The sequence below is a fragment of the Eptatretus burgeri genome, chromosome 17 (genome assembly GCF_056783735.1).
Source record: "Eptatretus burgeri isolate ZD-2024b chromosome 17, Ebu_testis_v1, whole genome shotgun sequence".
NCBI lineage: Eukaryota > Metazoa > Chordata > Myxini > Myxiniformes > Myxinidae > Eptatretus > Eptatretus burgeri.
Window position 1 is genome coordinate 49,189,960 of NC_140977.1, and position 10,860 is coordinate 49,200,819.

Here is a 10,860-nt window from a genome sequence, read left to right on the forward strand (position 1 = left end):
CCTATGAGTAACGAGTTGTACTCACGTTACGCGATCGGTGACACACATCGACACACGTTACTTGTAAGGTACTCATAAGTCGAAACACATCCAAGGTAATGGTTAGCGTCAGTGTTCCAGACTCCCTGGTTTTTTTTTTTTTTTCTTCCTTCCTTCGGTATGATGGTGATTTTGACACTTCGATTTCTAGTGCGGTTATAATATAATATAATTAATAGGCTGCCGCTCAACGATTTAAATCATAACCGCACTGTACACTGAACACCGTCATACCAAAGAAAAAAAAAAACTGGGAGTCTGGAACACTGACGCTAACCATTACCTTGACGTGTTTCGACTTATGAGCACCTTACAAGTAACATGTGTCGATGTGTGTCAGTGAGCGCATATCGTGCGTTCAACTTATTCCCATCGCATGCGGAGCGTGTGTCATACGGCAAGTACGTCGTAAAATTTTCAACGTGTTCAAAATTACAAGACGTACTCCACTTACTACGACGTATGATAGCGTACTTTAGCGTTCTATTCATGCATACCAAACTTACCCATACCCTATTCGACGTGCGCCAGCGTTTTAGACGCATTTTTCAGAGGTCGGCATACGCTGGCAAGATCGCCAAGGTGTGACTGCGATGTTGACACTTCCATTTCTGCGGCGGTTATGATTTGAATCGTTGTGCGGCAGCCTTTTCATAACCTACGCCACGTCATCGTCGGCGATGCGTGCAGCGCGCTATGCATAAGTTAGACTATCGTTGGGCATAGGTTGTGAAGGCCGACAACAGGTTCAGCATTCGTTGGTATAAGTTATCTATAACACAACGAAACGTTCTGTGTCTGTTACTAATACGTTATGCATAAGACCAAGTCGTTATGAATATGTCCGAATCTTTAAAAAAACATCAAAAGTTCAACGTAAGCCAGCGTTTTACATACATTTTAATACGTTGCCATTGCTGGCTAAAACGTCAAGGTGTGACTGGGCCTTTAGACAGTGGAATAGTCTCAAGTGTGCTCGCTATTTTTTCACCATGCATAGCTCTGGTCATTGCAATCATTGCAAAAATATCTGGACCCCATATTTTTCTGAAGCCTTAGAGTCCCCTGAGCATGAATTCAACTGGTAACTGTGAATAAACTGGGACTCACTATCCATTTTCCAACCATATCTGACGGTACCCCCAAAATGTCAACTTTTCCTCAGTTTCGCACATAAAAAAATCACCTGACTGATAAGATCTCTGCAGTTGCCCAATAAGCATTAATATTAACAAATTATATATCAAATGAAAGATTATCACATGCAGATTTTCAAAATAGTCATCTGTCAAATTTAATAGCGTTATGTTTGTCCCAAGAAGTGATGACAAGGAGTACCTCACTTTTCCTTTTGACAACTCAGATATCTGAAATAATAATGTATATTCATGCTCATTTTACCTGACACAAACAAATAAATATTTCTATGATATCACAAATTTTACTACCTTTCTATTGATACCAAAATTGTCCCACACCAACTAAAGATGTACCAAGTATAATCAGCGGCTTCCTTAGAAGCCGGTTACGGCGACCCGCAGCCGTCAACTCAGAGAAAAAATGTCAAAGGTGGCCACCTACTTACTTCAGCGCCAATTTTTCGATTTTATTACTATTTTTTTTGTCAGCACGAAATCTCTACATCCCCCTGTTTTGAAATCCGATAAATGGAATATGGTTTCCTTAATGAATGCTAGTTCATCTACACTATTATTATGTAACACACTTTAGATTGCTCACTGTACTCCACCATGTGCAGTATCATCTCCCTATTAAGAACTAAGGTATGGCCCAAATGTTGCTAAAATGACTCTTTTAAAGTGCTTAGATACTCCATCTTCCAGACACCTTGGTGTGCCCTAAACCATGGCCTTAAATTAATGAACCTGTTTAAAAGCTGCTTGAACTAACTATACATTATAGCTGAATTTCAGTCAACCAGTCAGTCAGTCATTATGTTAATGGAACTACATCCAGTACAGGCCGAACCACTTGTTTTGGTGGAGTTTTCCACCCCAACAGCATGATAATATGAGAACTATTTCATGTCAAAAATCATGCTAGAATGCATCTCCAGCCATCGAGGATCTTCAGGCTTCCAGGGCCCTAAGCGGGCCCTGGACCCCGGCCATACAGCTGCGCTCGCTTCGCTCGCGGTGATGGTAACCTGCTACTTTTTAATGGTAGCCTCCTACTCCAAGAAATAAGGAAACCCCTGGGTATTATGTCTTAAACATAAGTTCATCACTGTTGCATCACCCAACATGTAGTCACCAGTAAGACGTAAGACCGAGAAAATATTCTTTACTTCACATAAAAAATATAAATTATAAGTTTATTTAAGAAAAACAATTGAAACTTATCATGTCATGTCCACAAAATGTCATTGTGCATGGAGTACGCATAATATTCATTATCGCTATCGTCATCACTCTCCAATGCCTGCTCTGTATCATCAAATGCATCCATATCTGAATCCTCGTCAGAGTCAGTGTCGTCAGGTGTGACTTCAGCAATGTCAGCCAGTTGCCGGGGGAGAACATCTCCTTCATATCACAGAGGATCAAGGTTACCATCCTTTTCCTCACAACCATGTCCCTGACTGGCCTTCAGAATCTGTGGTTGTGGAATATGCGCGGTCTTCCAAATCCGTACTTGGTGGTTTTCTCTCCGAATGTGCTGGGTAAGAGCTCGCTTACAAGGTGGTATGTTAGCCATATCCACATTCCAGTCATTAACCATCCCATAACGGAGTACAAAACTGTACAAGAATGCTTCCGTGCTGCTGAAGAGGCCACCAGAAAAGTTGGACAGCCTTATGTCATTACTACATTTGACTTAGGAGTTTGCATGAAGGCCTACCCATTAGTGTGGAACTCACCAGACAAGTATGAGAGCCACATAATTCTAATTGGCACATTCCACCTCGTATGCGCTTATATGAAGATGATTGCCAAAAAGATGGCTGAGTCTGGGTTCGCAGATGGTCTCCAAGAAGCAGGACTAATCAGTGGAGGACCTTTGGGTGGTGTGATGTCCGGGAAGCACTACGACAGAGCCCTACATTGTCACAAGATTATGTTGGAATATCTTGAAAGATTGCTCATAGAGGAGTACCTCAAAGATAAAAGCACTGATGATCTGTTCTCGTCTTTCTCTGATGAATCATCAGATAAGCTACGTGCCCGAGTGGATTCCCACAGCCAAGATACTTTTAATGTTGTCTTGATGGACAATTCCATTGTCCAATTCATTGAGCAGTATGCAGAATTCAAAAAAGGAGTCGCAAATGGACGTTTGGGGAAGACTGCCCAGCTGTGGTTGTCATACATGGACCATGTCTGTTTAATTCTATCACACCTTGAAGCCGTAAAGACAAACAACTTTCTTTTGTATGCTGCATCCATCATTCGCATGACGTCTCTCTTCTTCAGTTTCGGTGGACAGAACTATGCAAGGTATCTGACATATTTATCTGTGTTCATAGCTAATATAGACAACACACCCAGGGGCAGTATCACTGATCAAGAGAGGAGCTATAAGTGTCCCCAGCTCTTTTATCGCTGGCAATCATTGTGCAGTGGATAAAACCATGGAGGAGACCTTCATGAGGCACGCAAAGTCACATGGTGGTGCTGGAACCAGTGCAGCAGGGACATCTGGACTATTCACCAACTACCAGGCCTACCAGAGATGGGTGAGGACAACACATGCAAGGTCTCTTTATGTTGATGCTGCACTTGGAATGGCTCACATGTTGGACAGTAGAGAGGGAACAAAGCATCGTGATACACGTCCGACAGAGGTCACAAAAGGAGAGAAGGTGGTGAAAAGGGCCAAAGATGCCATAGGAAGTTTTCTTAATCCTTTCAATATGGAGACAAATGATCAATTGTTGATACTCTCATCAGGAAGTGCTGCATCTGATGCTGTTTCAGACGATGTTCTAAAGGCTGAAGCTGTTGGTGAAAAAGCACGGGATGAATTTATTGAAGCTCGACTGAAGAATAGTAAAGATTTCTTTGAGCCTGTGAAGAGACTGAACCTCAAAACTCTGAGTGACATGAACAAGGTATCGAAGATGAAGATAACCAAGAATAAGGTCATACAGTACAAGCAACAGGGTAATGTAGCCTTTCAACTCTTTGTAAAGTCACAAAGCCAAGGCTTACAAGTCGATATGGAAGAACTGTTGACATATCCATTAACTCCCGTACCATACAGCATCGCTATAGCTTATGGACATCTTGCAAAGACTGACAAAGCAAAGGCATTTCAAAACCTGATCAAGGATTGTAATGATGCTGATGTACCACCAACCAATGAAACATTGACTCTGTATGATGGCAATGCTTGCTTCTATTACCTGAAAGAAATACCAAGTAATTTTAGTCAGATCTCTTCCAAAGTGTTTGACATCATTGGAAAAACAGGAGATGTGGTATTTAGCACTGATCAATATTTGCCTGATTCAGTGAAGTCGATGGAGAGGCGACGTCGGGGCTGTGGAGAAAACCTTTTACTTACAGGTGAAGCCACGAAGAGACCACCTGATTGTAAATTGTTCCTGTCAAATGATGAGAACATGATACAGCTCATCAAACTTCTGCTTCGGCTCTGGAGTGGTGATAACTATGCATCAAGGTTGCATGGAAGGCGAGTGATCTTTGTATGTGATGGCATTACATATTTGCTCACATCTGCTGGTGGCCAAACAACAATTAGAGAGGAGCTACCACTGCTGAAATCAACCCAGGAAGAAACTGACTCTCCTATGTTACTGTATGTTCAGTCTGCTAGACTCAGAAACTATCAATTTGTCCGAGTGAAAAGTCTAGACTCGGATGTATTTTTCATCCTATTACACTATGCTGCCTCTGTTCATGGTACAACTGTCCTGTTTGACGCAGGCAAAGGCAACAAGCAGAGGATGGTAAATGTCAGTGAACTAGCTACAGATTTTGGCCAGGAGAAGTGCACAGCTCTCATGGCACTCCATGCTTATAGTGGCTGTGACACCACTAGTGCCTTCCGAGGAATTGGCAAACTTAAACCTGTGAAAACTCTTCTGCGCCTTCCAAAATATATCTCTACTCTGGAGAAACTGGGCGATGCTTGGTATATTCCTGATGAGCTCATTGATGAGTTGGGCAGCTTCACGTGTGCCATGTACGGAAGAGCGTCAAAGGTGTCAAAAGTTGATGATCTGCGACTCGTTTGTATAAACGAGCTCTGTGCCAGGCAAAGTCGTCTTGTGCCTTCAGGGAATGTGGATATGGCAAACTTACCACCATGTAAGCAAGCTCTTACCCAGCACATTCGGAGAGTAAACCACCAAGTATGGATTTGGAAGACCACGCATATTCCACAACCACAGATTCCGAAGGCCAGTCAGGGACATGGTTGGGAGCAAAAGGATGGTAACCTTGATCCTCTATGGTATGAAGGAGATGTCCTCCCACGGCAACTGGCTGACATTGCTGAAGTCACACCTCACGACACTGACTCTGATGAGGATTCAGATATGGATGCATTTGATGATTTTGAGCAGGCATTGGAGAGTGATGACGACAGCGATAATGAATATTATGCGTAATCCATGCACAATGACATTTTGTTGACATGACATTATAAGTTTCAATTGTTTTTCTAAAATAAACTTATAATTTATATTCTTGATGTGAAGTAAGGAATATTTTCTCAGTTTTGCGTCTTACTGGTGACTACATGTTGGGTGTTGCAACAGTGATGTACTTATGTTTAAAACGTAATACCTGGTACATCTTTAGTTGGTGTGGGCCAATTTTGGTATCAATAGAAAGGTAGTAAAATTTGTGATATCATAGAAATATTTATTTGTTTGTGTCAGGTAAAATGAGCATGAATATACGTTATTATTTCAGATATCTGAGTTGAATCTGAGTTGTCAAAAGGAAAAGCGAGGTCCTCCTCTTCATCACTTCTTGGGACAAACATAACGCCATTAAATTTGACAGCTGACTCTATTTTGAAAATCTGCATGTGATAATCTTTCATTTGATATATAATTTGTTAATATTAATGCTTATTGGGCAACTGCAGAGATCTTATCAGTCAGGGGATTTTTTACGTGCGAAACTGAGGAAAAGTTGACATTTTGAGGGTACCGTCAGATATGGTTGGAAAATGGATAGTGAGTCCCAATTTATTCACTGTTACCAGTTGAATTCATGCTCAGGGGACCCAAAGGCTTCAGAAAAATATGGGGTCGAAGGGTTGTGGGGGTGGGGTGCACATGGACCATATCTGGCCCATGACCTATAGGGATCGAGTAGAGTAAAACAGTTAATTGTTTGTGAGTAATCGATGACCATCCGCTTTCTATGATTATGGTTGGTTGTAACTAATACTTGGGCACGCCATGGAGACTCGCGAGATTCAATGATTCCTTCAAGAAGCCTCTTGGTTTCGGATTGATTAAAGTTGGTATCTGCGCTGGTATATCACCGTGACTTCACGGGTATTGGCTTGCAATCGGGAGTTATGTTGGCGAACAACGAAGGTGGAGAAACAGTGGCAAGTCCGCAAACTTTTAGAGATGGCTTGGATCTCAACACTCGAATGCTGTTTCAAGAAATCGTGACCCAGGATGAGGTCAGCACATAGATCCTGGAGAACTAACAGCCAAACATCACTGTATATATGTTCTGATAAGATCAGCTCAACATTGCAATATCCCTGAGCATTTGAGTAAAGGGAAGTGGAGGCCATGGAAACTTTACTGTTGGCAGGGAAGAGCTTCCACTTGTGGGTTTTCACCAAATTTTTGCTCACGAAGCTTTTGGAGCTTCCAGTATTGATCAATGCTGCGACTGAGTGCCCATTGATCTGCACTTTCATAACAGCTTTAGCTCGGCAATCCGGCGAAGCAGCAGAGAGTATTGCAAGAGTGGGGATAGCCGCCGAGGTTAGTTTAGAGGAAGTGGACCTGCACACTTTAGAGAAGTGGCCTTTCTTTCCGCAGCTGTTGCATGTAGTATCTCTTGCAGGGCATTTGCTATGAGGATGCCTATTATATCTGCAGAAGAAACACTTTGTATTCAATGCAGCAAAAGTGGCCGTCATAGTGGCGTTTCGCTCCACAGATGGATTCTCTGCCGCTATTGTTTCCAGACCTTCTTGAGATGATTCTCGGATCTCCACAGCAGCAGCATTAACAGGAGGGACAGGCCACCCATAGGACTTGGAATGTTTCTGGGCCATCTCTAAAGCGCGAGCTTAGTCGAAAGCCGTTTGAAGGCCCAATGTTTCATTTTCCAGCAAGCGTTGTCGTATGTGAGCCGATTGCATTCCATTTATTGAAGCGTCATGTTTTGAGTCGTTTCTACACTGCTCCGTGGTTGCAGCCCAGAAGTTACAATCCTTGCTTAGCTGCTTCAGAACTTGCATGTATCGATCGAGTGTCTATCCCGCCTCCTGTCTGTGTGTAGCAAGCACATGTCTTGCAAACACCTCGTTCTTGGGCTTTACATAGAATGATTTGAGAACGTTGACGGCAGCGTCGTATGTTTCGCACTCAGTGACGTATTCATAGACTGAAGGTGCTCCGTGATTAATGAGCATGTTCAGCTTGTCCGGGTAGTGAGTAGCGATGGCTGCCAGAAAGTTCGAGAAGGTGCGGTGCCAATGGAGCCATTGCTTAACTGCCGTGCTTGACTTTGGATCGGCATCAAATCTCTCCGGTTTGCGGAACTTGTCCGTGAAGTCGGATTGAGTGAATTAAATTGTTGTGGAATAGAAACAAGCCGATTTCACTTTAGTCTCTATGCACTAAGCGAGTGACGTCACAGCGGAACGTAAGGCTCCACCATATTGAGTGGCAAAAAATCATGGCTACCACGCACGTGTCACATGAACTTCTGGACTATTTCCATGGATTAGATGATATTTCAAAGAGGTACTACGAAAAACTGAAGCTGTGTGGTCTTAGTGAAGATCCTTATATTATTTCAAAGGATAAATGGACAACAGAAAGGACATTTTGGCCTCAAATCGTTTTCCCTGACATCCATGTTTACCTCGTTGAAACGCCGAGTCCTTCCACTCAAGCCAGCCTGAAAGCCTTCACGAGTGTGGACGCTGTGGTGTAGCCTGCGGGCCTGCGGGGCAGGGCATGATGGTGGGGGAGTGGTCGGCGTGATCACGTGTGTGTGGGGGATATAAGGAGTGCGCGCCGCCTGAGGCGTTGTAGTGGTTGCCGTAGTCGCCGCGGCTCGTGAGTGCATTGAGTACGTAATAAAGGAGAGTTGCGGGCAACGTACGCCCGCGCTCCCGCTTATGCAACAAAGCCGGGCTCGACTGTTCCTCCGCTCGTGTCTGCCTTCTAAGCACCGCTACCACGACACCACAGATTGATGACGAGGATGTTCGGATCGGCGTGTGCAGGGTGTTTGGGTTCGGATCGGCAGCGAGTAACTCAGAGCACCCCGCGCGGTTCGAGGTTCCGGAGGAGTATGCATCGCGAAGAGCGTGTCACAGGTTCGCTCACCGCGCGCGCAGGCTCCGGGGCCAGGAGGCTCGCCAGCACGGCCAGCTCAGGCATGACAGGAAGTTGGGGCACAACGCACGGACGCGTGCCCGCCTTCGTCGGAGTCGACTTCGGTCACGTCGAGTGGACAACGACCGCACTCGGAGTTCGTTTAATTGAGGCACGACAAATCTGGGGAATGATTTCTGCAAGGTCACGGCTAAAGAACGAGGACACGCAGTTCAGCTCGGACGCGGCGTTGGACGTCGCGCAAGCTCTGAGGAATGTCCGGGGTCTCGATGGTCGGTGCGCAGCAGATGATTCGGAGGTCAGCGTGATGTTCCAGGCGCGCACGGTCTGCGGCGCGGGTCGTGGACGAGCGCTGCAATGCGATCACTCGGACGGCGGTCTGAGCACTCGGGGACGTCTACGGTGTGTGTGCCGAGAGTCATCGCCCATCATAACAGTCATAGATGGCGGTGTGCGAAGCGATCCTTCCGTCCCGGGTCGAGACCTACTGCCGGTACGGTGTTCGGTGCATGGCGTACACGGTAACGCCCCAGGTCGAGTTTTGCAGCCTGGGCACAGAGATCCCAGCGACCCGGAACGGGAGTTACTGCCGATGTTAGACCTGCCTTCAATTGGTCCGGAGGTGACAAGATCAATGGCAGGGGAGGTTGAGGTGACCGGGGCACTGATGCTGCCCGTGTGGAGCCTGGTTTCGGTTGGTCCGGTGGTGCCAGGACCGATGCCGGTGGAGGTCGAGGTGAATGGCGAGCCGACCGTGTTTAACGTGGACACCGGGGCTGCAGTGTCGGTCATGAGCGAGCGGGCGGCTCGTAGTCTTCGCGGTGTTCGCCGAGTCGAGACGACCTTGTCGCTGTGCACGTGCACCGGCGAAGCGATTGCACCGCTTGCGGTGGCCGACGTCTCGGTGCTCTACCGGGGTCGAAGCGCCCTACTCTCGGTGTTTGTGGTGCGAGGGGAGGGGCCCGCCCTTTTGGGTCGGGGCTGGTTGACGCACCTCGGGCTGGATCTCCAGTTCGTACCTCCAGGTGCGCCGGTGCTCCCTTCGATGCTTTCTTCGAGTTCCGAGGGCGAGGTTCTGGCGGCGGGAGCCGCATCGATGCAACGGGAGCGGCCGTTCGTTGCTGCCTGCAACGGTGATGTGCGGTTCGGGAGCAACGGGAGCCGTGCCAGCTCTCGCGATGAGCTCTCGCGCTTCGGCTGCGCTCATGATGCAAGGCGCGCCTGTGTTGTTCAGGCAGTCTCAACGGGGAGTTGCAGCGAGCCCGTCACGTTCAAGAAGGTCACGGATCGCAACGGCGAGGCGACAGCCGGGAGACGGACACGTGATGTGGTTCATGGGTTGCTGTTCATTGCGTATTTGTTTTTCATTGCTCAAGTGATGCGGTTTAACGTTGTTGGAATAAATACCGACAGTTCCTGTGTGAGAATAGGTTTGGCTGAGATCAATCGATGGGATTTGCATTATTATCAATGTGATGTGGAGGCTTTGGGAGCGATGGTGGCAAATAAAGAGGTTTTGTTGGCCTCCCGTTGCCCCGGGCCGCGGGTGGTTACTGTGTCATGTGCAGGGATTTTATCGGAAGAACGCGCTGTACGAAAAAAGGAGTTTGCAATGGCACAAATGATGTTCTTATTGATTTATGACGAGCCTGAGTTTAAGGGGTGGTATGTATGGAATGGCTACCGTCTAATTGCCGTGTGGGTCTCGAAGATCGACTCAGAGCCGGGGCTGGTGCGCTGTTCAGCGTTACCCCCCACCTCTGGTTTTGGCAAGGTCAGACGTGCTTGGGGCGCAGCTCTCTGTTCTCGCTCGAGGCCGTTTGGACATGCATTGGAATCTCAACTGATTGTAGTGCGTGGGTTGTTATGGGGCATTTGTTGCATCCAGCCAATGGCGCTGTTCAGCGTCGCCACCCAAGGTCAGTCGGGTTTGGCGTTGGCGCCACGGCTTCCAGACAGTGGGTTTCCGGCCTTGGAGTGTTTATCTGCTTCTAGTCTGGCTGGGGGAGATGTGCCGCCTTGTCGGCCGGAGGCGTTTGATGGTGCCGGGGGAGGTTTGCTCGGGAGGTCGCCGCGACCTCGCCGGGGGGGGGGGGCATGTAAGCATGAGCAGCCTGAGGGCGCTTTGCTGCGTAGTGCTGCTGTGCTTCTCGCCTTGCTGCTTCATATCGGTAACGCGGTCGGGGTTTTGTGGGTTCATTGTGCAGCTCAGTCTTCGGAACCTGGCCGTTGCAGCTCCACTCGCTCGCATCGACACGTTATATGATGTGATGTGCTTTTATACT

The 10,860-nt window shown here is 47.0% G+C and overlaps 1 protein-coding gene across 1 annotated transcript; it reads left to right on the forward strand.

The window, feature by feature from the left end:
• Positions 1-3,631: 3,631 nt before the first annotated feature.
• On the forward strand, positions 3,632-6,017 carry LOC147010047 (uncharacterized). Its single transcript, XM_085861223.1, has 2 exons — positions 3,632-5,590; positions 5,943-6,017. The coding sequence occupies exons 1-2, from the start codon at positions 3,632-3,634 to the stop codon at positions 6,015-6,017; spliced, it is 2,034 nt and encodes a 677-aa protein (XP_085717349.1).
• The last annotated feature ends 4,843 nt before the right edge of the window (positions 6,018-10,860 follow it).

Coding starts and splice junctions, on each gene's coding strand:
- LOC147010047 (XM_085861223.1), top strand. CDS start 3,632: ATGGAGGAGACCTTCATGAGGCACGCAAAGTCACATGGTGGTGCTGGA. Junction 5,591..5,942: donor CATTTGATGATTTTGAGCAG/GCATTGGAGAGT, acceptor TTATTATTTCAG/ATATCTGAGTTGAATCTGAG.